This window comes from Sorex araneus, chromosome 4 (genome assembly GCF_027595985.1).
Source record: "Sorex araneus isolate mSorAra2 chromosome 4, mSorAra2.pri, whole genome shotgun sequence".
Classification (NCBI taxonomy): domain Eukaryota; kingdom Metazoa; phylum Chordata; class Mammalia; order Eulipotyphla; family Soricidae; genus Sorex; species Sorex araneus.
This window is the reverse complement of record NC_073305.1, coordinates 125,586,996-125,613,095: the sequence shown is the minus strand read 5'-3', so window position 1 is coordinate 125,613,095 and position 26,100 is coordinate 125,586,996. Positions and strand designations below refer to the sequence as shown.

Here is a 26,100-nt window from a genome sequence, read left to right as displayed (position 1 = left end):
CTCTCTGTTACATTTTCCTTTCCTCACACATAAGATTATATTCTTTCAAAAAAGCACTCTTAATAAAAACAAGAAAACAAAACAATGAAATAATAGCACTGAGTACTATATCTCTTAGATACTGGAGATGAAAATGTATGGAGAGGTGTAGAAAAATATGTACCAAAATATATGAATAAGATGCGTCACAGCAGCATTTGTAAAAGGCAAAAGTAAAAGTTTAATTTTTATAAAGAGTAGAAATCACTTGTATCACTTGCATCACTTGTCATCCCATTGATCCTCGATTTGCTCTAGTGGGCGACAGTAACGTCTCCATTTGTCCCTGTCTCGTGCTAGTGTAGCCCAAATATCTGCTCACTCCAGGAACAGGAAGAGCCTTAAATCATTCATTCAGGGTTTTAATGAAGAAGTCTGACCATCTCGTTGGTGGGCGGCCACGCGGTCTCTTGACATTCCATGGAATCCAATTGGTAACAGCTCTAGTCCAGCGGTCGTCTCTGAATCGCATTACGCACGTGTCTGGCCCATCTGATTTTCGACGCCTTGGCAAACGATACAGCATCCCTGATTATTTTTGTTTTGTTTATTTTTTTGTTTTTTTCTTTTTTTAATTTTTTTAATTTTTTATTGACTCACCATGTGGGAAGTTACAAAGCATTCAGGCTTAAGTCTCAGTTATACAATGGTCAAACACCCATCCCTTCACCAGTGCACATATTCCATCACCAAGAACCCCAGTATACCTCCCCTCCCACCCCCACCCCCCCCGCCTATGTAGCTGATAATTTTCACTTTATTTTCTCTTTACTTTGATTACATTCAATATTTCCACAAAAACCTCACTATTATTGTTTGTTGTTCCCCCTCCAAAATCAGACATGCTGAAAAGGAAGCATTTGGTAATTTGTTTTCCATTGCTGAGAATGAAGAGCTATGAGGTTTTGGATTTCTGTATTTTAGTATTTTTAGTAACTAAGTCCAGGGAAATTTCTGCCAGAAATTGCATCATTGCAAACTCGTATCTCTCTTTAGTGGTCCTTATAAGATGGAGGTCACCATGCCTTTCCACCCCCCTTGTCCCCCCAAAGGAAAAGCGGAGAGAGAAGAAAAACCTTTCCCCTCCTTGGGCAGCATGGGGCCATGGCTTAGTTCACAGTCTAGAGACATTTCTGCAAGAAGCTGCCGGTACCAAAAGTAGTTTAGCTGGCCTCCAGGATCATGGTCATCCAGCAACAGAGGACACACACGTGTGGCCACTCGGGTCACATCTCGGCAGAGCTGAGTCCCTGATTCTTGACCATCGACAAAGGTTGGAACGCCGGATTCCTTCTCTCACTTGAGTGAAAAGTGATACTCCTAGCATAGCTCTTTTGATTCCTTTTGGGGATACCCAAATAACGTTTTCATCCTGTTTGTGTAGGGCCTGTTGGAATATTTCCCCTTTTCCAGCTGCCTTCTGGAGTTTTGTCACAGAAACCTTTTGTCACAGAAACCTAGCTGATCTTTGACCCGCAGATCTAAGGCTTGACTTGACATTGTAGATTCCAGGCTCTGGCCCAGCCTAGTCTTTGGGATGTAAATTTCAGGTGCTGTCTAGTTTGTAATTGACATGTAGATTCCTTGCTGCAGCCCAGCCTGGTCTTTGGGATGTAAATCCGAGTGCTTTCAGCCCAAAGAAGGCTTTGGTTTTGTTTTTGTATCTTCTTTGGGGGGGGGGGCCTAGATTAAGGGCCTGCAGATACAAGAGAATTATGTTGCCTCAATGTTCTTCCGGTAAGATCTTTTGGTGCTTTTGGTGACGTCAATGTATTGCGCCCTTTGGAAGGGCCATGATCAATAAAAGGGGGTCGGAGAGAAGGGGAGGGGGTGGAAAGTGGATAAGGGCGGAAAGTGGATAGGGGCGGAAAGGTGTAGAGAGGACGGAGAGTGTATAGAGGGAAGACTGGAATAAACTGCAAGTGAGACCAATCATCATGGCTCCGTTCCTTCCTTCGCCTGTCACATCTTCGCCATCAACCTCCCCGGGGTGGGGGAAGTGGCCGGAGGCTACCGAACTCAGGTGGCGGGAGAGACAGCTGCTGCCCTAGGCCCTGTGCCTGGCTCGGTGCGGTGAGGTGTCTCTTCCCTCGCCCGCGCCTTTTCTTTTTATTTTTATACAGGGCCCAGGTCTCTGAGGTGTACGCTAGTGGAGGGAGAATGGTGGAGTCAAAATGATGTGCCCAAAGCCGGAGGTTCTTCATCCTCTTAACAACTTCTTCGACACTCTCGAAGGTGTTCCATGCTGCTCTCTTCCTCCTGTGCAACTCTGGCACCAAGTTGTTCCTCATGTTGATTTCTTGGCCCAGGTACACATAGCTGCTGCATTCGGAGATGTTCATTCCATTGAGAGCAAATGGAACGTCAGGAACTAGTTCGTTTTTCATAAACATTGTTTTGCTGAGATTCAGCTGCAGTCCGAACTTTCCACACTTAAGGTCGAAGTCGGCCAGCATTTGTGCCCTTTGGCTAATGTTTGGTGTTATGAGAACTACAAGACCAAGATGACTGCCCTCCGACATCCTGATGGATCTATCACATCTTCCAGAAAGGTAATGGAGAGGATTATTCACAACTTCTACTCGGATCTCTTCGACAGCCACGTCCACCTGCCCACATGCCAAATTCTGAAAAATGGTTATGTCATTCCCAACGTCCTCCCCTCTGAAATCCGACACACCATTTTGTCAGTAAAGACACGTACAACACCTGGTCCAGACAAGGTCAGACCCAAACACCTGAAGAATCTGCCGCCAGAACTCATCAATACACTGGCTTGGCTCTTCACAGGCTACCTGTCTGAATGCAAGGTTCCGTCCCAATGGAAAACCAGCCGGACTGTTCTTTTGTACAAGAAGGGAGACATCCATGACATCAGCAACTATCACCCAATCTGCCCGTTATCCGTCATCTACAAGTTGTTCACTCGAGTTATCCTGAATAGTATAGGCAGAACACTAAACGAAGGACAACCATGCGAGCAAGCTGGGTTCTGAAAAGGATTCAGCACGATCAACCATATCCACATGGTGACCAAACTCATTGAAGTTTGGAGTGAGCTCAAGATGCCGCTTTGTCTAACATTCATCGATTTAAAGAAGGCCTTTGATTCTGTTGAGTTTGAAGCGGTCATCGAAGCCCTAGCCAAACAGGGTGTTCAAACTCAGTACATTAAGATCCTCCATGAGCTGTATTACAGATTCACCACCAGGATCTCACCATCCTACAAGGAAGTGGTCATTGACATAAAGAGAGGGGTTCGGCAGGGCAATACCATTTAACTGAAACTCTTCAGTGCCACCCTCGAGAATATCATGTGACAACTGGAATGGGAAGGAATGGGAGTGTAGACAAACTATACTTCACTAGGTGGGTCGGCAAGTACACCACCTCCACTTTGCTGCTGACTTCATTCTCATAATACCAAACATTAGCCAGAGTAGAATAAATAAATTTTATCATATCAGTGTACCACTACACGCAGTGATGTGAATAATAATCCTAATAATGAGAGAAAAGTCAAGCTCATAAAAGGGATATAACTTAAGCAAAAATAAGAGTAAAACAGAAATTTAGGAGAACAATGGTGGGGGTTGGCGGAACATTTTTCAAAGTGCTCATGTGTGACTACATTAAAGTGTTTTCTTTTTTTTTTTTTTCTTTTTGGGTCACACCTGGCGATACAGGGGTTACTCCTGGCTCTGCACTCAGGAATTACCCCTGGCCATGCTCAGGGGACCATATAGGATGCTGGGATTTGAACCTGGGTTGACTGTGTGCAAGGCAAACGCCCTACCCGCTGTGCTATCTCTCCATCCCCCTTTTCTTTTTTTTAATCCAACTTTACATTAATATTTTGTGTCCTTCTTTGAATATGCTATACTCCATTAAAAAGTCAATGTTAGACATGAGGAACTGTGGCCAGAAGCATAGTATAGCAGGTCAGGTGGTTACTTGCCTTGCATGTTGCAGGTCTTGGGTTCAGTCTCCAGCACCCCAGGCCAGAGCCCTGCCAGGAGTGATCCCTGAGTGCAGAGCCAGGAGTAAGCCCTGAACACTACCACATATGGCCCAATTTCTTTTCTTTTCTTTTTTTTTTTTAAGTTGAATTGCCATGTGGTTCAGTTACAGACTTACAACTTTCATGCTTACGTTTCAGTCATAAAATGATCGAGTACCCATCCCTCCACCAGTGCCCATTCTCCACCACCAATGTTCCCAGTATCCCTCCCACTATGCCCCCATCCCCAACCCCACTCCCACCCCACCTCTGTTGCAGGCGAATTCCATTCCCTGGTTTGCAATGCAAGTATTAAGTAGCCATCATGTTCAGTCTGTAGTCTACTTTCAGCACGCATCTCCCATCCTGAGCGGGCCCTCCAAGCATCCTTTACTTGGTGGTCCCTTCTCTATCTGAGCTATGGCCCAAAGTTTAAAAAATAAAAGTATTTTTAAAAACTGTTTTAATTAAGTGTCTACATACAGGCATCAACTTCCTTAAGTTTCACTGTTTACCTTGACAAGATTAGTCTTACTAATGGATTAATTTGTTTTTTTGTAATACACTTTTGTTACTCTTTTGGCATATCAAATATGCCACGGGTAGCTTGCCAGGCTCTGCCTTGCAAAATTCTGCATCGCTCTCTTCCAGGAGCTTTGTTTTATAGTCTCTAGATCTTGACCATTGATGAGATTACATGGTACTGGGGGGCAGTTTGTAGGTGTGACTTGCCAAGCTACTGAAAAACTGGGGCTCTCATTCTCCTGACCCTGAACACAACAGGGACGAATGGAGACATTACTGGCACCCGCTCGAGCATATCAATGAGCAACAGGAGAACAGTGATACAGTGATAGAGTGAATACACTTTTGATTTTAGAAAAGATTGGGAGTTACAAATGTTCCATGGTACAGTGAGTTCCTATGTAGTACTCATCCCTTTCCCCTTTACTGTTTAAGATCTTACATTACATTTGTATACTTGCTACAACTAAGAAACCAATACTCATCCATTACTATCAATGAAATTCTACTTTTATTCTTTCTGATTATTAGTTTTCCTACTGTAAATATCCTTTACACTTACTAATTAATCCACTAGTAACACTAATCTTATCAAAGTTAACAGTGCGACTTAAGGAAGTAGAGGGCTATATGTTGAGAAATAATTGGAACAGTTCTTCTAAAAAATATTTTAATTTTTTATAATATGCAGGATCTCATTCAAAATGCCACATCACAGTTAATGTCCTGTCTCCTAAATTCCCTCTTTTTTGACAATTATTGTTTTTTAATTTCCCTCTTATTATTTCCTTTACTTGATAATTTATTCGGAATTTGCAGGATATTTTGAGTTTTCTCTTTCTAAGTTTTCTGTTTTCCCTAGGGTAAATAAGGTTTATGGATTTTTGAGGATAAGTATCACAAGATTAAGTGCCTTTCTTTGCGTATCATATCAGAGTGCATTCTATCAATTTGGTTCATCAAGGATGGTATTAACTTTCATCTGATCAAAGTAGGGTAGACCAGGTTTTTCCTCAGTAGTTACTTTCTCTCCTTTCCACATATTTTGGAGGCAAATCACCAAGTGCTACTCACCTTTAGGAGACTCAAGGGTAGTGAGGTAATTCACTTAATTCTTTTTAAAAATTTTCATGTTGAATAATTTTATATCACACATCATATTGTCAGAGTGTGCTTATGTTCTTGTCTTCAGGTAGTCAAGATGGAAAGCAAAGGACCAGAAATGGCCAAATTCAGCAAAACTTGATCTGAGGAAGGGAACAGCAGGGTCTGCGAAGCTGAGCATGTGGTTTCCTTAAATAAGCCACTCTGGAAAGATTTCTATTCCTATATACTGTATTAGTGTCTACATCAGTTCTTGTGTATAATTTACAAATCAAGATCCTTACCATTTTAGATTTTTTTGGGAACTCCATTAAAGATTTTTTTATCTTAACGGAATCTTCATAACTAGATAAACATGATGAAAAGAGTGCTATCACCCTTCTCACATACACGAATTATATATAGGATCACATACGAATGATATAAAGGAGATCATGAGGGCATCTTCATTAGAGATAATAAAGGCTTTCATTAAAGGTTGGGAGAGAACCCAGCCTGCAGGAAGCGTCTGTATCTGAGAGAGAGGTTTGTAAACTTGGTTAACTGTGCTTTCGGAGCGCCAGTAATTTAGTTTTTACTTTTCTTCTGAGATTCTTTACCCTTTGACGATCCCTAATTCGTTCATTCTGGATTGAGGAAACCTAGTGGAACTACAATCCCGACCGCAGGTCAGTGGAAAAGTTCACTCCTACAGTGACTCTACAAACTGGGCTAGAGGAGGAGGAAGCAGCGATTTATAAAGCATTGGGTGGCTGCAAGGCGAGTAAGGAAGTTCCTCCCCTAGGCCGAGGAGAGCGATGCAGAAACCCAGAGGGCTTCCTGCGGGAGTCGCTCCAAGCCTCCCTGCGGGCCTGGCCCCGCCTCCCCAGGGCCTGACCCCGCCTCCTCCGTTTTGACCCCGCCTCCCCATGGGCCTAGCCCCGCCTCCCCATGGGCCTGGCCCCGTCTCTCCTCTCGCTCCGCCCCCTTCTCCCCGGCCCCGCCCCTCCTCCCCGCTTCCGCGGCTTCCTTCCGGGTCGCGCTGGGCCGGGCCAGCTCCGCAACGCGGGAGTCCGGGAACCGCCCCCGCAGTCGGGCCTCCAGTTGACGCCGGGTCGCTGGCGGAGCCCTCGGCGCGCGCCGCTCCTGACCCAGCAGGGTACGGCCCCTTCTTTTTTACTTCTCCCCTCTGCGGCTCTCGGTCTTCCTCCTTCGTCTCTGGGGCGGGGCCGGTCCAGGGCGGGGCGTCGGGCTTTGGGGAGCCGAGGCGCCCGGCCGAGAGGTCCCCGCTGGTCACTGTCGCGCTCGCGGAAAGGGACCCCCGACAACTGCCTGCCTGGGTGCTGCGGGGCCCTGCTTTTCCCGCCCCCGTCTTGGCCTCGGGGCCTTTGGGCGGCGGCGCCCCGGCGCGCGCTGCGCCGCAGGGCTTGTTTACACCTGGGCATCTGCAGGCCGTGCCGCCCCTGCGGACCCTCGTCTGCCGTGCCGCCCTCCCGCGTGCTTGTCGTCTGTGCGTGCTGCTCCAGCCCCCTCCACCTCACGACTTTGGGCCCGGCTCTGTGCAGGCCCGCAAACTGGTTTCTGTGGTCCGAGGTGGCCTTAGAGTGTGGCAGAATGACGACCATCCGTTGGGCCTTTTCTGTTCCCCCTTACTTACCTTGAGACTACTTTGGGCTGCCCCTAGTTTTGCAAATGTTCATTGCCACGCGGCTTCTGTATTGCATTCATTAATTGAAACACGCAAAGGATGAGAAAGTCAACAGATGAGCGAAACCTGTAGGATGGGAGCTGCGTCTGGCTTTATTCCCCGGGGGACTCACGGGCATCCGCCGAGTCTGGCCCTTTAGTGCAGTTTTTGGGGAAAGACACAAGGTACTTGTCTTGGGCAGTCTGCATCGCCAGGCACTCTCGTGTTTAATTCTTTCTTTCCATACTTTCTGATGACCGACCTTTTGAAGCTGTTTTCTCGGAATCTTGTTATTCTGCACTCTACATTTTCATGGGCTTCCTTTCTGTTGCTTTTACCAACTTGAAAATCAGAGGTCAGCTCGATATATAAAATGGTTAATTTCTTTTTAGTAAGTCTATGGTTGAGTAACGCAGCTGTAGCCCTTTGTACAATTGCATCTTGAAGTACTATTTTTCTGTAGCTCACAAATATGACCGATTACCGGGGGGTGGGGGGATTAAAGTTCTCTTCCCTTCTGTATGCTTTTAGTTTCATTGCCTTATTCACTTCATTTTTTGGTGATCAACTTTATTTTAACTTCGTCGATCTTAGGCCTTTTACTACATGAATTGTGCATAAACATCCACCACTGTTGTAATTTAAATGGACGTTTTATATTGAAAAAATGTTATATTCTTCATCAGTATTTTTGTTCTCAAAAGGACGTGAGGCTCCTTTCCCCTCCTCCCCCCACAAGTTGTTGGCCAGTAACCCATCATTTTTGGTCCAATATCATTTTCTCCTAATAATAACCAGTACTGTATTTACCTTAGACCCTGGTTCTTGGGACTTTTTCTGCATACCCTCACACACATGTGACTTTTGTTGTCATTATTCCCTAAACAATATAGTATAACAGATATTTATATAACATTTCTTTTGTATTTGGCACCTTAGGTAATCTTGAGATGATTTAAAATATAAACTATTTGTAAATATTATGCCATTCTATCTTACTGATTTGAGCATGGTGGATTTGGATTCCTGAATCCAATCCCCCAGGATACTTAGGATTGAACATAATGTATTTTAGTATCTAGTGATTTAAAGAGTATGGCCTATTGTGAATTTCACTAAGTATTTTTGTAATGAAACACTTAAGGGAAGTTCTTACTGTTTTTCTATATATGTGTATATATACATATATATAAATTACCCTCTATTTTACATATATACGTATAATTTTATATACACACACACGTCTCTGCCTTGCCTGCATTTGAAATTGTTTTAGCTTGCATTTCCCTTAGCCTATTGAATCATTATTAATAAATCCCATTCCTGACTTCTAGTCAGAACTTCCCATGTAGAGTTGATTCTCAGAGTTGTACATGGGAGAGCAGCTTGATCCAAAATCTACTTGTCTTTTGGTTTTACATTGCTAGATGTGGAGTGTCTTTCCTCATCAGCTGTGGTTCAACGTGTCCAGTTTCTGGTGTTAGCAGCTCTAAGAAATAAGTACTGAACTCTAGTAGCTCCAATTCCAGTTGTATTTCCGTGAACATCTTAAATGCAGTGACTTTTCCAGTGTTGCTATAATGGAAACTTTATTAAGTCATAAGATAAACATATTTAGTCTTTAAAGTTGGGCCAGAGAGATAGTACAATATAGAAGGTGCTTACCTTGCATGAGGCTTCCCAGGCACTACATACTGCCCCCTCAACCCCACAGAAGGGATTCCTGAGCACAGAGCCAGGAATAAGTCGTGAGCACAATTCATAGTGGCCCCCCCCCCTGCAAAAAATAATAATTTAAGTCATAATGCGTAGAAATAGCCAGTGGGGAGTGGGGACATGAACTTGTTTATCTGTCAACCCAGGAACTCTATTCTGCACAGGTCATCACTGCTTAGTCATTTTTTTTTTCCTTCCAAACATTGAACACACATGGATAATTCTACATTTGGACTTTTCATTCTAAGTGTCAAGGTACTATATATCCTTTTCCATAACTTCTGGTTAGTAATAATTGATGAAGGAATGTCATTCATTCTGTGTCAGTGATAACATTACCCTTTTAGACTTAGAGGATAGACTAATCCCATTGATACTTAAGCTGTTCAGAATGCATTTCTGTTGTAAACAAAACTGCAGTACCATCTTCTTAATGTGTATTTCTGCTTTTTTTCTTTTTTTGTAATTACTTAGATATAGAATTACTGGGTCAGTGGCTATATATGCTTTAATTTTGAATAGTGCTGTATTGTTCTTCAAAAAATTGTGTGAGAGTACATTTATATAACTTACAAGAATATAGCTGCAGCCATATTGCCAGGAATTGTCAAAGATCTTAGGTTTTACCCTACTGGAAATCCTATTTACAAGTCTAATGGATTCTTTAAAGACATGAGACTGACTCCTCGGTTAGAGACAAAGTTTGACAATAACAGTAGTCAAAGAATCACTTTTTTCTTGTCCCACTTCCTTGAGCTCCAATTTCCATAGGATGATAATGACCACAAACTAGATGAGTCTGGCACACAACAGGTTATAGTGAAGGAAAGGAACCCCTTAGTTTAGGGAACCTGAAACTTCATCAATAGACTGCAGATGAACCTGCCTAATTTTGGCTCTAGAGAGAAATTGTCTTTGTTTTGCCTGATTGTGTCTGTGCCTTCTGGTTCTTCAGAGGAAGACCTCTCTTTATGTTACAAAGGTGTTAGAAAAAAAATCCTTGGAAAGATAGTTTTCAATGTTTTACATTGTGGACTGGTACCTGTTTGTGGATTATTGGTTGAAAACCACTGGTCAGGAATAAAGGCTATCAGTGCCCCTGATTAAAAGATGTGCAGATGTGAGAGATAAGAATCATCTCAAAATAATCACTGCTAAATAAATATGCTAAATAAATAATCACTGCTAAATAAAACATGTCTTACATTCTGGCAGCTGTGGATTAAAGATACTACTTTATTACTATTACAGAGTTGAGTGTTTGTAAATATTTACTGGTCATTTGGACTGGAGTGATAGCACAGTAGGTAGGGCATTTGCCTTGCACTTGGCTGACCCGGGTTCAATTCGTCTGTCCCTCTTGGAGAGCCGGGCAAGCTACCTAGAGTATCCTGCCCACACGGCAGAGCCTGGCAAGCTACCCGTGGCATATTTGATATGCCAAAAACAGTAACAACATGTCTCACAATGGAGACGTTACTGGTGCCCGCTTGAGCAAATCCATGAACAAGGGACAGCAGTGCTACAGACAGTGCTGCTGGTCATACATATTCTTCTTTGTGTTTACATGTATTTGGATAGTCGTGGTGGGACCATGCTGGCCCTGCTCAGGGGTTACTCCTGCTGGGGCTTGTGGAACCATAAGAGGTTCTGGGGATTGAACATGGGTTGGTCCTGTGCAAAATAAGTGCCCTTTCTGTTTCACTATCTCTCCTGCTCCACTGTTTATATTCTTCACCTAATTTGATGTTGTATTACCATTATTGCTATCTTAGTTTTGCATGTACAGGTTACATCTTCATTGCCCACATATTGTCATTCTGTGTTGCTTTGCTTATTTGCCTTCCTCATAAACAAAATATACATACTTGGACTTTCGTTTATCTTTAAAATGTTCTCTTCTTGGAGTTGGAAGTTTAGTTCTTGCATTAGAAACAAAAAAAATTGTTATTGATTAATGTTTTTATTTTTGGTTTGGGGGCCATACCCAGTAGTTTTTAATTTAATCCTGACTGTGCTTGGGGATCATTTTTGTGGTGCTTGGTTGGCCATCTGTGGTGCTGATGGTCTATCATAGGTCTACAGTCTACAAGGCGAGTGCCTTAGCCCCTGTAGTGTCTCTTTGGCCCAATTAATTTTTTAATTTTAATATTCGATTCACATGATGTTATAAGATATTATACAGAAAGAACCTTTGTATACTTCACTGTGATTCCTTCTATCGAGACAAATTGTGTAACTTAGCACAATACTATACTCAGAAAATTGTCATTGGTTCAATCTACAGATCTTACTAAGATTTTATCAGTTTTCATGCATCTGTGTTTTTGCCTTTTGTTCTCTGCAGTTTTATATAGATCCACCACTAGTTGAAATATGGAGCAGTTTTATAACGCATATTTTTTGTGCAAAAGGTTTATCTTGTAATAGGAAAAAAATTTACCTGTTCATATTTACTTTTCTTTTTCTTTCCTCCTCTGTAAGCTTGGAAGTTCTAAAGCCATGTATAACTGATCTTTGACCTCATACCTCCATTTAATAAAATAAAAACTTGACTTCTGCTTTCTTTACATTCTTGATTTTTATTAGTTTGCTTTCTTTTGTAGTACTATTTTTTCCTTAAATAATCTTTTTCAAATTCACTAGTACTGTACATGTAATGATACAGATTTAGCTAGTTACTTCAATTTTATGTCTGTGCTTTTAAAAGATCATTTTAATTCTTTTGGTTTTTGACTGGAAATGTTTCTTGAGTAATTTTTTTTTAAAAAAAACCTTATTTGAAGTATAATTGAATTTCCAAAAATATATTTTATTTTTTTTTATATAATCAGTTTGAGTCACTATTTCCCCTTAGAATTTCTAAAATATTACATTATCTTCAAGCTTGACTTCAAACTTGAGTTCCATAAGTATTGGTTTCTTCTTAAATCCATTTTATGTAGTTATTAAGTTTCTTGTATCTGTTTTTTAGGTCATTTTTTAATTTAAATTTTGAATTCTAATTTGACCACCAATTTCCAAGAACTTAAATTTTTTTTAACTTTCTTTTTTCTTTCTTTTTTTTTTTTGCTTTTTGGGTCACACTTGGCGATGCTCAGGGGTTACTCCTGGCTTTGCACTCAGGAATTAGTCCTGGCAGTGCTTGGGGGACCATATGGGATGCTGGGAATCAAACCTGGGTCTACTGTGTCCAAGGCAAATGCCCTACCTGCTGTACCGTTGCTCCAGCCCCAACTTTCTTAATTAACTTTATATGGACTACATATCTATTTAATTCATACTAAAATTACTGTTTTAATATTTAAAAAAACTATTATATATTCTTTTAAACTAATTAAAAAAACTATTTTGTTTTAACTTTCATTGGAGACCATTTGCTTTAATTCATTGTTTCCCTTGCAATTTTTTTTTTTTTTTTTGCTTTTTGGGTCACACCCAGCGATGCTCAGGGGTTACTCCTGGCTTTGCACTCAGGAATTACTCCTGGCAGTGCTTGGGGGACCATATGGGATGCCGGGGATCGAACCCGGGTTGGCCGCGTGCAAAGCAAACGCCCTACCCGCTGTGCTATCACTCCGGCCCCTCCCTTGCAATTTAAGATCAAAGTCAACACTTTTTTTCCCCCTTACTCTAGCAAAAAAATGAATCTGTTTTTTTTTTCTTTTTTCTCTTTTTTTTGTCACACCTGGCGATGCTCAGGGGTTACTCCTGGCTCTGCACTCAGGAATCACTCCTGGCATTGCTCGGGGGACCATATGGGATGCTGGGAATTAACCCGGGTCGGCTGCGTGCAAGGCAAATGCCCTCCCCGCTGCACTATCGCTCCAGCCCCCAAAAGGGATCTATTTGCTCTTTTTATCTTTTGCTCTTTTGCTCTTTTTATATTTTCTAGAGTGTCCTATCAAAAAGATTGCATGCTGGGGCTGGAGCGATAGTACAATGGGTAGGGCATTTGCCTTGCACACAGCCAACCTGGGTTCAATCCCTGGCATTTCATGTGGTCCCCCAAGCACCACCAGGAGTAATTCCTGAGTGCAGAGCCACTAGTAACCCCTGAGCATCACTGGGTGTGACCCAGAAAGGAAAAAAAAAAGATTGCATACTAATCATCTTTGGGTATGGCTTTTTAAAATTACAAATATATTTCTAAGATTCATCTATGCATGTTGTCTAGCAGTGATTCATTTCTTTTTTTCTTTTTCTTCCTTTGTTTTTTGGCCCACACTGGGCAGTGCGTAGGGCTTACTCCTGGCGATACTCTCAAGGATCTATGGTGCATTTAGCTTCTAGTGATGCTGGGAGGACTGTATGGAGCGCTGGGGATTGAGCACGGGCCAGACTCGTGCAAGGCAAACACCCTCCACTCTATCCTATTGCTCTGGCTCCTCGTTTCTTTATCTTACTGAGTGCTGTTTGCCCTTTATCCCTATGGAAGACATCTTAGATGTTTCAATATTGGAATGCTTATGGCCAAATTCGTTAATGAGCATCGTGTCCAGGTTTTTGTTTGAATGTAGCCTTTCCATACACTTATGTAAAAACCTTGGAGTAGGATTGTTCAGATGATTTGATGAAGATATATTGAGCTTTATGATAAAAGGCGTGAATTATAGCAAAGTGGCTCTGCCAGTTTTCATTCCAACTGAAAGTATTTGTAGCATCCAATTCGGTATTATCATAAAATTTCATTCACCTGTAATTACTAACTCCCATGTTTAAGACATATAATACTATGTGTTCTTTTGAAACTACACATGATACTTAAGTAAAACGATTTTTTATTTAAAAATACTCCATAAAAGAAAAAGTGAATTCTTAAAAGATAAAGATAAGTTAAAGGGTAAGTTAAAGGACAAGCATAGACTAGGAGAATTATTCGCAAAACATATATGGTCAAGAGCTCATGTGTGTCGGGGCTGGAGCGATAGCACAGCGGGTAGGGCGTTTGCCTTGCACGCGGCCGACCCGGGTTCTAATCCCAGCATCCCATATGGTCCCCTGAGCACCGCCAGGGGTAATTCCTGAGTGAAGAGCCAGGAGTAACCCCTGTGCATCGCCGGGTGTGAGCCAAAAACCAAAAACCAAAAAAAAAAAAAAAAAAAAAAAAAAAGAGCTCATGTGTGGAATGTATAAAGAACTTTATAATTCAACAATGAAAAACAAAATCTTGTTTAAAAATGAATAGCTTCACTGAAGGTTCAAAAGGCAAATAGACACTTGAAAAGATTCTCTGCCTCTATATCAGAGCAATATTATATCACTCAGTATAATTCAATAAAAAGCAACAAACTTCTGATAATAGGGATATATCAAAGATAATAACACAAAAGACTTCATGCATATTTTTCATTTATATCTGATCCTGTGATAAAGTATAATTTGATTTATAGTGGCAGAAAGCAGAGCTTTTTCTCTCGATACAGGTCTTTTGGAAAGAAGGGCTGTTGGAAATATTTTGAATCTTGATTCTGGTAGTGGTTATGTTAGTATATATGTCTTTTTCAAAACTTTTGTCAAGCACAGCATGAATTGTACACTAAAAATAGAGTATTTTAGAATGTAAATCATAACCCCAGAGTTAATTTGACAGTGTCATATCATTTTACTTAATTGTTCTTTCAGCAGAATGGCTGAGGTTTACTGTGATCTTGTCATTGGGTTGTTTTTTTTTACCCCGAAGGCACACTGAAAATTCACTTTTTATTTTCTTAATTAGTTTTTTGTTTGTTTTGGAGTTATACTCAGGACTCATTCCTGGCTTTGTGCTCAGGGAAGCTTCTGACCTGGGCTGTCCACATGGTAGACAAACACCTTATGTGCTGTGCTATCTTTCCAGTCTTTAAATATCTTTTTATTAGGTAGAATATTCTTTAATTTGTGAAATGCATAACTGGTATTGAGCTGTAAGGCTTCTGATATCCACAATTTTTAATATTTTTGTTTTAAATATAATGAATATGTTCATTATATATCTGTGTAATTAGAAACATGTTGCATTTTGAGGAAAATCTTTAATCAGCTCTTTTAAGCATAATTTTTTAAAATTCCTTTCATAGTATTGGGAACTAAGCCTGCAGCATGTGCTCTATCATTGGGCCTCGTTCTGATTTTACTTTTTAGTTTTTAAACATTGACTCCTTAATTTCTACTACAGTTAAAGATTGTTTATGAAATATTCCTTAAATTTAGATATGCTTGCTAAGGTCCAGGGAGAGAAGATGGTCTGGAGAAGTAAGCATTGTCAACCTCTGGTTTAAATTCATTCTAAAACTCATCTATCTCTTGATTTCTGACAAGAACTTTTCAAGTTTGACCTTTTAGGCACTTCTTGCTTAGTCCTTGCCATTTATTCATAAATTCAGCAGAAACTTAGAGAGCCTACCCTGTTCCATAGTAAGTTGTATTTGGTGCCTACCTTAGTTCCTTGAGGAGAGAGGTACAATTTACCAATTTCAGGATTTCAAGACTTTTCCTCTCCTCACTCTCGCCTCACTCTCGTTCTCGCTCTTGCTCTCTCGTTTTTCCTGGCTTTTCTCTTTTTTATTTGCCTAGATTTTTAAGAAGCTGTGAATTTGGATGGGAGTTTGTTCTCCCAGTTCATCCATTTGATTCCATTAAGAGCACTCTCCATTTATTTTTTGTTGGAGCCTTGTTGATTAAGAATGTAATCACAATAAAAGTGTTCTAACTGGAGATGGATTTACTTAGAGAGAGAGACACACACACACATTAAGTAATAGACTGCATCCCTATTCTCTCCTTGCTGACAGCTGTTACTTTTTTTCAGCATGGTACATTGGAATGTAAATGATTATGTCATTGGAAATGGAATGCTTTTGCTCACATAGAATCCTTGCTCTTCTCTAGCATATTTAATACCAGAACAATATTAACATGTCTTTTTTGCCTTTACGCTGATACTGTTGCCTCTTTTGGCCTGTCTCTTCCCTCTTACTCTAAGGTTGTCTTTTTTTTTTCCTCTTTTAAAGCTTTCATTCAGTTTTTTTTCCAGTTCTCCATCATCATCCAGAGGTTTTAACATAGATTTAGTGTTATAAAAAAAAAATCATTATAGTTAAGAAAATAGCTTTCTTTTACCTCTCCAATCATCTCTTTCATGAATCTTTCTTTAATTTCAATCAGAGTTTCTTTGTGTCCAAGGTCAAGTCTCTTTTATGTATTCAGGGGCAGCTTTTATACTTACAGAAGTTACCACTTTTTTACATTCTCTTTGAACAGTAAAATTTCAATATATATACTATTCCTTATTGGATGGCTTCAAAGAAGTTCATACATTTGATTCTTACCTATTGTGTTTCGGTTTTTATTATCAATTCTTTTTCTAATATCAAGATACGGAACTTTTTTCCTGCTTTTTTGGGGGCAAGGGTTGGGGGGAAGTCTACATGTGCCTTAGTCACTGGTTTAATTTCTGTGTTCATTAAAAAACTTGTTTATTTTAATTCTCTTCTACCACCTACTCTGCTAGTCTTCGAAAAATAGAACAAATGTTTATTGAGCACATATTGGCATATGCTAGGCCCTAAGGGTGTAGTTATAATTAAGACACAGTCTCTGAACTTGAGGAATTCGTAGCCTCTTAAAGAAATAGCTTCACATGTAAGAAATGACACACAAAAAGTTAGAGTAAAGAAAAAGTGGGCTAGAGCTAAGGTGTGCACCTAACCTTTAAAGGAAGTAAGAGCATTGCAAACAGAGGAGTGAGAGCATTGCAGAACAGACCCACCTCCTTGGGACAGCTGAAGCTGCTGAAGTGCAAAAGCTTATGCCAGGTTTGTAGTGAAAGTGCTGGTTTTGTGGAAATGGAAGGGGTCAAGAGAGAGGTGTCTAGGTAGACGATATCATGTTTCCCAAAAGAGAGCCATGTATGGTAGCCATGTATGTTTGGGGAATGAAGAGGAAGGATAACAAAGATGAAGAGACATAAGAACAAGTGGTGACACAAAAGTCACTTCAAGACCTTTTTGATCAGTCTTTTCCCAGATGGGCAATATTCACAGCCACCGGCCCCACCCCAGGATGCTGGAATGACCTAAGGGAAATGTACAATTTAAGGCCACTTTTTTGCTTAAAGTCAGGGGATGCAGAGTACACGGGTGTTTTTGTTTGTTTTTCTGAAAAGTGGTGGGTCAGATAAGTTTGGGAGGCTCTGCTAGAGAGAACAGTTTAGAAAGGGAGCTTAATATGAGTTTCAGTTACTTCATACATTCAAATATAATTACAGTGTTTTTTGTTTATTTTGGGCCACACGCAGCAACACTCAGGCCTTACTCCTTGCTCTGTGCTTAGGGGTCACTCCTGGCAGGACTCCAGGGACCATATGTGATGCTGTGGATTGAGCACAGTCTGCTGCGTGCAAGGCAAATGCCCTGTCTCCTGTATTACCTCTCTGGCCCTGGTAATTCCACTCACTTGGAGTTTGTTTGGGGTGAGGGGTTGTTTTGTTTTTTTGGGGGCCAGATGCAGTGGTGCTTACTCCTGGCTCTGCACTCAGGGATCACTTTTTTTTTTTTTATTATTGAATCACCATGTGGAACGTTACAAAGCTTTCAGGCTTAAGTCTCAGTTATACAAGGCTCGAACACCCGTCCCTTCACCAGTGCACATATTCCACCACCAAGAACCACAGTAAACCTCCCCCCCACCCCTCAAGCCCCCAACCCTCCACCCCGCCTGTGTAGCTGATAAATTTCACTTTACTTTCTTTTTACTTTGATTACATTCAATATTTCGACAAAAAACTCACTATTATTGTTTGGAGTTTCCCCCCCTCCCCCAAAGTCAGACCTGCTGGAAAGGAAGCATTTGATAATTTGTTTTTCATTGCTGAGAATGAAGAGATATGAGGTCGTGTGGCCACAATAGTGGCCACGAGGTTTTGGATTTCTGTATTTTAGTATTTTAGTAACTAAGTCCAGAGAAATTTCTGCCAGAAGTTGCATCATTGCAAGCTCGTACCTCTCTGCTACTTTATATTCCACATATGAGTGCAATCTTTCTATGTCTGTCTCTTTCTTTCTGACTCATTTCACTCAACATACTTTCCATGTTGATCCACTTACATGCAAATTTCATGACTTCATGTTTTCTAACAGCTGCATAGTATTCCATTGTGTAGATGTACCAGAGTTTCTTTAACCAGTCATCTGTTTTGGGGCACTCCGTTTTTTTCCAGATTGTGGCTATTGTAAAAAGTGCTGCAATGAACATAGAAATGCAAATGTCATTTCTACTATACCTTATTCCCAGGAGTGGTATTGCTGGGTCAAATGGGAGCTCAGTTTCTAATTTTTTGAGAATTGTCCATATTGTTTTCCAAAAGGGCTGGACAAGTCGGCATTCCCACCAGCAGTGAAGAAGAGTCCCTTTCTCCCCACATCCGCGCCAACACCGGTTGCTTTTGTTTTTGTTTTTTTGGATGTGGGCCAGTGTCTGTGGTGTGAGATGGTATCTCATTGTTGTTTTGATCTGCATCTACTCAGGGATCACTTCTGATGGACTCTGAGGACCATCAGGTACCAGGGAAGCGACCATGGTACAGAGCACCCAAGGCAAATATCCACTGCGCTATCTCTTTAGCCCCCAATTCCACTCTTACTCATATTTTTTTCATTTCCCTGTATCTTGATTTCTAGTTTTGATCAGTCCTTTCTTCAAGTTAATGTCTCCTTCATTAGGATTCAGTAATGGTTGCACTCCTTAATTTGTTACCGTTTTATGCTCTCTGCCTATGGGTACTGTCCTGCAAACCTGTCTAACTTCTGTCATTTCCTACTACTTCATTGACGTCGGGGCCACTTTGCAAGTAAGTACTGTTATGTTTTACCTTCGGTATATGATTGATTGATTTTGTCTGTCCGTCCATGTTTGTCATTTCTTTTTAAACAGAAGTTGAGAATCCTTCTTTGAGTTTTCAACTCGTTTTCCAGGTTCTTTCATCACACTGTGAACCCAGCCTTTCATTGACTGACTCAAACTCATTCCAATTGCTTCCTTTTGTTTATATCGTGAAAGTCCTTTTCCTTCCTTCTTCCTCTGATGAAGCGCAAGCCTTCTTCTCTGCAGTTCCTGCCATCCTGCTTCTCTCCGCCTCATCGACTCCCTGTCTCACTTCAAATCTCAGTAGAAAACATATGTTCTCCCTTGTCTATACCTCTTAATTTCTCTTTTCCACTGTTATTGCTTCCTCTGTAATTGTATTATTTAACTTGGTTAAACATTTTATAATATGAAAGATGTGTTTGAAAATGACATCGTATTACAATAAAATCATGTCCTATATAGCAAGTTGTCTCCCAAGGAGTATGAAAGTCTCATGATACAAGTTAAAATGGCTTTTGATTTGTATTCTTTTATTGTGTGAGTATAAAGGTTCAGTGTGCTGCAGTTTCATATCTCATGATCATTTTGGTAAGTGATTAGTTAATAAAGATCACCCTGTTTTAATTCTGACTTTATTAAAAAGAAAATCTTACTTTTAACATGTTGTGAGCACCTTAAAAATTTTTGTTTTGAATGAAGTGGGGAAAAGCTGAAAGTTTTATTTAATATTCACCTTTCAAACAAATTTTGTGTACCAGAGTGTACCAGAGTAATATTTATATATTTGCACCAGGTGGGGAAACCATTTTGTCGTTGAATCCCATTATCCTCATAAAACAGAATTCTTGTATCTTTTTCATTTGGTTCAGTGCCCATTGAGATATTCATTGCTTATCACAAATTGCCTTCATGCTTTGGCAAAAGTCCAGACAGTACATGGACAATTTGGACTTCTGTGTTGGTCGTTGCTGCCCAAATGAGTCCTGAGACTAGGGCTCTATTCCCTTTTTCGGCTTCATTTCCCAGGGAAAAGTAGAGGGAGCTATCCTTTCTTCCCCATATGTTCTTGCCCATCCCTAAAACACTTGATATGTCATCTTGGTAGATTAGAAAGGAGTTTGGAATCGATGAAGGATGTTAACAGTGTGTTTGGGTTTGCACATTTCTCTTTTTTTATGTTGAAAGTAAGTTTTAGCTTCATTACATTTATGGGATAATATGCTGGAAAGAATACATGTTTTTAGTATACTATACATTTTTGTTCTTTATTTCACAAAAACTAACTCAAAAGAGGATTTTTATCCATGGAGGAAAGACCCAAAACATCCACATATAGTTCTCTTCTACAGAGAAGAAATTTTCAGTTTGTAACTTACCTTCACATATAGTATCTCAGTATAAATTTTTACTTAAATACAGCTTTAAATTGATGTTGCCTGTGTGACCATTGTTTACTTTCTATATTATCCCATCACCTACCATGGTAAAAGCTGCCTGGGATGGATTTACAGAGTTTGTTTAATAGAATTTGACTTTCACAATTTGAATCTTTTCTGTAGGAAATTATTGCAGTAGTTCCCACCAAAAATCTGACTTTTTGCAGATTTTTTTTGTTTTTATAAAATTTTCACTTTCCAATAAGTGCAGTTTTATAAAGAAGGTAAAGAAAAGGAGCTTAGTTGAAGCACTTTATAACCTGTAGAGCAAGAAGTAATGTCCTAAGATTGATGTTCAAAGATAATATGGTCAAACTCATCTAGCCACCTTAGCAGATGATTTTCTGTCACTGAAAATTTCCAGAAATAAAATCATTCAAATTAACTAATCTGCTCATTCAATTGTATATTTGTATTGTTCTTTATTTCCTAAATTTAATTTTTTAGTTTAAATTTATTTTTCAGAAGGAGAATGTGTATATACATATTCATATATTAGTAATATTATATATTGAAATTAGCACAGTGGGTAGGGCGTTTGCCTTGCACGCAGCTGACCCGGGTTTGATTCGTTCGTCCCTCTTGGAGAGCCCAGCAAGCTACCAAGAGTATCCTGCTCGTACGGCAGAGCCTAGCAAGCTACCCGTGGCGTATTTGATATGCCAAAAACAGTAACAACAGGTCTCACAATAGAGACGTTACTGGTGCCTGCTTGAGCAAATCAATGAGCTACGGGATGACAGTGATGACAGTGATACAGTAATATTCATATATATGTGTATATATATATATTTTAAATCATTCTCTTGATCTACCTGGTTTAACCTATTTCATAATAAAGTATATATGATAAAATGAATTGTATACAATTAAAATTTTGTGTTAATGTGAGATTTGCACATTTTATAAAAATTATTTTTATTTGACACAATGGCATGTTTGAATTAAAATGTAAAAAACTAGATAATTACTTTTTCCCTATTCTTACTGCATGAATTCAGCACATGTTGTTACTGTGTTCTGAAGTGAGTCATCAGTTCATTAAATATCAGCTCAAGCAACACACTGCTGAAGTCCCTTATTTAATACATGCTTTGTTCTTATTTAGATTTTTCTGTCATTTCTTGTTCTTGAAGTACAAATTCCTTCACTTAATGAGTCTGCTTCCTGATTGCTCCTCCTTTTGCACTTCATTTTCTCCCTTGGTCTTTGTGTCTTTTACCAGGTTACCTTCCTCCTAAGGTTTTAGTCTGACCCATGTAGAAACAATTCTGCAAATAGATTTTCTCCTGTTCCATATCCTAAACTTTTGCCGATTCAGAGTAACTTTTTCTCTGTTGATGTTTGACCTGGGGATTGGTAGGGCTATTAAACTATGATGACAGTGTGAATGTGCCTAAAGAGGGCTCTGGTTTTCCTCTTACGACTTCTGTTGCACTTGTGGTGTCTTGATTCCTCTGCCTCATGGCCAGTGAGCTAATTTTCGTATTCCTGGTTTCAAGGCTGGGGTCTTGATTTCTGTCTTTATAGAGGTCCTTCCAGATGTGACCTGTGGGTTAAAATAACCTCCAGCATGAAAAGGTCTGATGGTTCAGGCCTATCACTGACTGAAGGAGTCGTCATTGCTCCTGCTCTCACTCTCTGCTCTTTGACTTTCCTCTTGGTTTTTCACAGGTCTGGATTTCCCTTGTTTCAAGCTCAGTTCTTTACTCCCTGGCTTGCTGGTTGGACTTGACCAAGCGTTTCAGTGTGTGTTAGAATGTAGCTGGGGTTGAGAAACAGAAGTATGCTGTTATGTAATTCTAAATTATTTTAGGCTTTAGTATTTCTGTTTCTTTCCTCATTCCTTCTCGTCACTGAATGTCAGATATTTTATGCCTTCTTGTGTGCTGAATACTTTGAGAAAAGAAGATCTTTGGCCAGATCTAAACACTTATCCTTGTAGAACGAGGGTATATACCAGATACAATATGGTGGTACCACTCTGCCAGTAGCTACGGAAGCATGAAATAAAGTGGTTGGGAAAGGACTGAAAGAGGTAGAGACTTAAAGTAAAATATGAAGGGTGTTTAGACTCGACTGTGTTTTCTGGGTTAGATCAGAAGAAATCAATCTAGCCAGAGAAAATTCTTGAAATGGTCACTGTCACTGTCATCCCGTTGCTCATCCATTTGTTCGAGCAGGCACCAGTAATGTCTCTCATTGAGAGACTTATTGTTACTGTTTTTGGCATATCCAGTACGCACGGGTAGCTTGCCAGGCTCTGCCGTGCGGGCTCCATACTCTCAGTAGCTTGCTGGGCTCTCCAAGAGGGGCGGAGGAATCAAACTCGGGTCAGCCGCGTGAAAGGCGAATGCCCAACTGCTATGCTATCGCTCCAGCCCCTTGAAATGGTAATGCTAGGAATTCAGATTCTCTTACAGGTAAGAAAAAAAACAGTAGAAGGCATTTTGTATTTTTTAAATTTTATTTTATTTATTTATTTTTTTGAGGGTACAGTTACAGATTTATACATTTTTGTGCTCCCTCATACGAAGTTCGAGAACCCATCCCTTCACCAGTGCCCATTCTCCACTACAAATAAACCCAGCAGGCATTTCGTATTTTATAAACCCAGTTCTAGACTTTTGAGAGATTGTTTGCTTTCTAAACAGTCTTCTAAAACTCTACTGAAAAGATTGGTAAGTTTCCTTTCCTTTATTTAGGAGAAGTTAAACTTTAGACTTTACTGTTCATTCATACCCCTTCCCCCAGACCCCCGAAATATTTCCTTGTTTGTGTAGGTTTAAGAGGCCACCTACTCACTGTGGTGGGTCAGGACTGTGTTGCAAACTGCAGAACTGACTGGGAACAATGGCAGCCTCTGAGCTCAGGCCTTTTCTAACAGGGCTTCTCAGTTATTAAAGATTGCAAACTAGTCCAAAAATTTAAAAACATCACTTGGTCCCATAAAATATATATGCAGTCATAGTTTGACCCCCAAATGGTGGGTGTAATCTCCTTATATAGAAAGTTCATTAAAAAATTCTAACATAACATAAAAAGATATATTAGTTATTCAAAAATGTTTACAAGATTCAGGAAATGTGGCCCCATTGATTGGCTCGAAAGTTCTGTACCTCGTTAAAAGCTGCTTATCTATAGTATTTTTGTAGTATTTGACTCTAAGTTATAAATCTATTTTTCTAACTTTCTTGTATTACAGGTAAATATATGTCTCATTTCAGCATTAGCTACTGAATTCGACATGTAAATTTCAGGCCACATGGATGAGTGCCAACTTTGTATTTCCTGTGTGTATCCTGTGATCATTCTATTTTGGGTGAGTGATTTCTAACAGTAGTTGGCAAAAAAACAGATGCCAACCAGCCATGGACTGACCTAACAAATAATGCTAAGAGTTATAAATTAAACACTGTCTGGTGATCTGTGATGTGTAAAGTGGTTAATTTAGTTGGCTTGGATTAACTGTCAGCTTCGGAAAGCTGTATTCTCATAATGTGAAATCTGTACTTAACATGTTTGGAAGAGTAATTAATAGCAATATAACAAATGTCTAATATAGTACTAAAATAACTAGTAGAAAATACCAATAGTAGAAAATCATTTGTTGAAAGTAAAATTATATCAGTGTCTAATATTCCTTTTGGTATATAACAGTATTTCAGTTCACCATATATTTAAAATAATTTTAATCTTAAAAGTTCAAGGACTTAGTGTTTTCTGATGGTTGTTTATAATTTCATGTAAAATAAGATTTTTTGGACCATACATCTTCCATTGCCTTCGATCTGTTTGCGTCCCATTTAGCATAAAATTGTATGCATTTTCAATAAGATTTCTTAAAATTACATTACATGAGTATAGCTTCAAAATTACAGCTTAAAACTCATTTATTTTCTGTTTCATTCTGGGAAATTACATTGTTTAAAATGCCTGTTATCATGCATTATTTTCTGCTTATTTAAATTATTTTTTTTTTTCACTAAGCCATTCATTTTTTTAGAACATTCTTCAAAGAGTTCATGCATCTTGCTGAGGACACCTGACCTTTTGAAGCTTCATAATTCACATCTAGCTGTCACCAGTCTTTCCCATGTTAACAGTTTTGACTATGTTTTATTATCTATGCCTTCGGCGCCAAGCCAGGATAGCTACAAGAGGAGAAACGATGAACAACCGTAGAACTATAGAATCCAACAGCCGGACTTCTCCTCTCAATGCAGAGGTGGTCCAGTATGCCAAAGAAGTAGTGGATTTCAGTTCCCATTATGGGAGTGAGAATAGTATGTCCTATACCATGTGGAATTTGGCAGGTGTACCAAATGTTTTCCCAAGTTCTGGTGACTTCACTCAGACAGCTGTGTTTCGAACTTACGGAACCTGGTGGGATCAGTGTCCTAGTGCTTCCTTACCGTTCAAGAGGACGCCGCCTAACTTCCAGAGCCAGGACTATGTGGAACTTACTTTTGAACAACAGGTGTATCCTACAGCTGTCCACGTTCTGGAAACCTACCATCCTGGAGCAGTCATTAGAATCCTGGCGTGTTCTGCAAATCCCTATTCCCCAAGCCTTCCAGCTGAAGTAAGGTGAGACTCATTTTTTTAATGATCTAGTTATGTGGATGAAAGGTTTTGGTTGTTTTACTATTGGAGTTTTTTATTTTATTTATTTGTAGAGAGGTCGTCTCTCTCTCCTGGTTTCATAGTTCAGCTTTGTGAATTTTTTTTTAAATAATAATTGGACTAGGTAATACATACTTATATGAAACAATTGTCAAAGCTACATAATGCAATCTTACATGAAAAAAATCTCATTTTTCATGTTCCTAGAATCCATCCCGCCCTCAGAGAAGCCTCTAATAGCCACTTAATTTGTATTTTTCCAGAATTTCTTTATGTCGATAGAAGCAAATACAGTTGTTTCTATTTTCTTACGTCCTGTATGTATGTAGATTATAGATCTATAGATGCATAATATATAATTTTCTGCCCCCCTGCCTCTTTGAGAGGAAAAGCAGTACTTTGGGTAGGATTGTTTTTATACGAGAATTGATGTATTGGTCTCTCTCATTTCACTTTCTTTGTGCTATGGGAAGTTATCTACTTTTTAAAAGCGCTAGATGGATTTGGGCGTGAGATCTATGAAATATGTAATTTCTTTCCTCAGATCTAAAGTTTAACATTAATATAACTGATTTTGTGTATAAATCATATGTTTGGCTTATTAGCTTGAGGGTTGTAGTGAGTGTGATTAAAGAAAAACTTTATTTACACATGAATTTCTAACTTTCCTAACTTATTTTTAGCTTTATTCCATAGAAAATACCATTATTTTTCAGAGAAAAATACTCTGCTGAGCACATGTTATAGCAGTAAATTAAAATGGCCTTATTAGTTTCAGTGATTATGAAATCAACAAACGTTTCATTGTTTTTTAAAAAATGTTAAAAATTCACAAGAGAAAAATATACAGGGAAAAAGACTGCGCAATTCTTTGGCTCAGTTTCAGTAACTGTTAACCTTTTAATGCATTTTTTTTTTTTGACTGTCAGAAGCATTATTGAACTCAGTTCACTAACTGGGAGCAAAACATGGAGTCAAACATGGATGGTTCTTATTCTCAAGTTTGCAGGCCAGTCTGGAGGTGAATCATGTGATTTTAGGGCAGAGGGAAAAACTGCCCCATCTATGAGGCTCAGATAAGTCTTCCTGGAGGAAGTGACTTAACTGAGAGTTGATTGAGGCTTTATAGTTGGGTAGGAAAA

General features: G+C 39.6%; 1 protein-coding gene across 4 annotated transcripts in view; it reads left to right on the top strand.

Moving 5' to 3' along the window:
* The first annotated feature begins 6,669 nt into the window (after positions 1-6,669).
* Positions 6,670-26,100, top strand: part of FBXL4 (F-box and leucine rich repeat protein 4) — a 69,263-nt gene continuing 49,832 nt past the window's right edge. The window contains exons 1-3 of one of the 4 annotated variants that reach the window (XM_055137043.1): positions 6,670-6,806; positions 23,538-23,654; positions 24,690-24,922. In XM_055137043.1, the coding sequence (XP_054993018.1) occupies positions 23,598-23,654; positions 24,690-24,922 (290 nt within the window). In that variant the 5' untranslated portion in view covers positions 6,670-6,806; positions 23,538-23,597. Of the gene's footprint in view, positions 6,807-23,537; positions 23,655-24,322; positions 24,923-26,100 lie in introns of those variants that run through there. The other 3 variants (XM_004605683.3, XM_055137042.1, XM_055137041.1) reach the window with 3 other exon arrangements.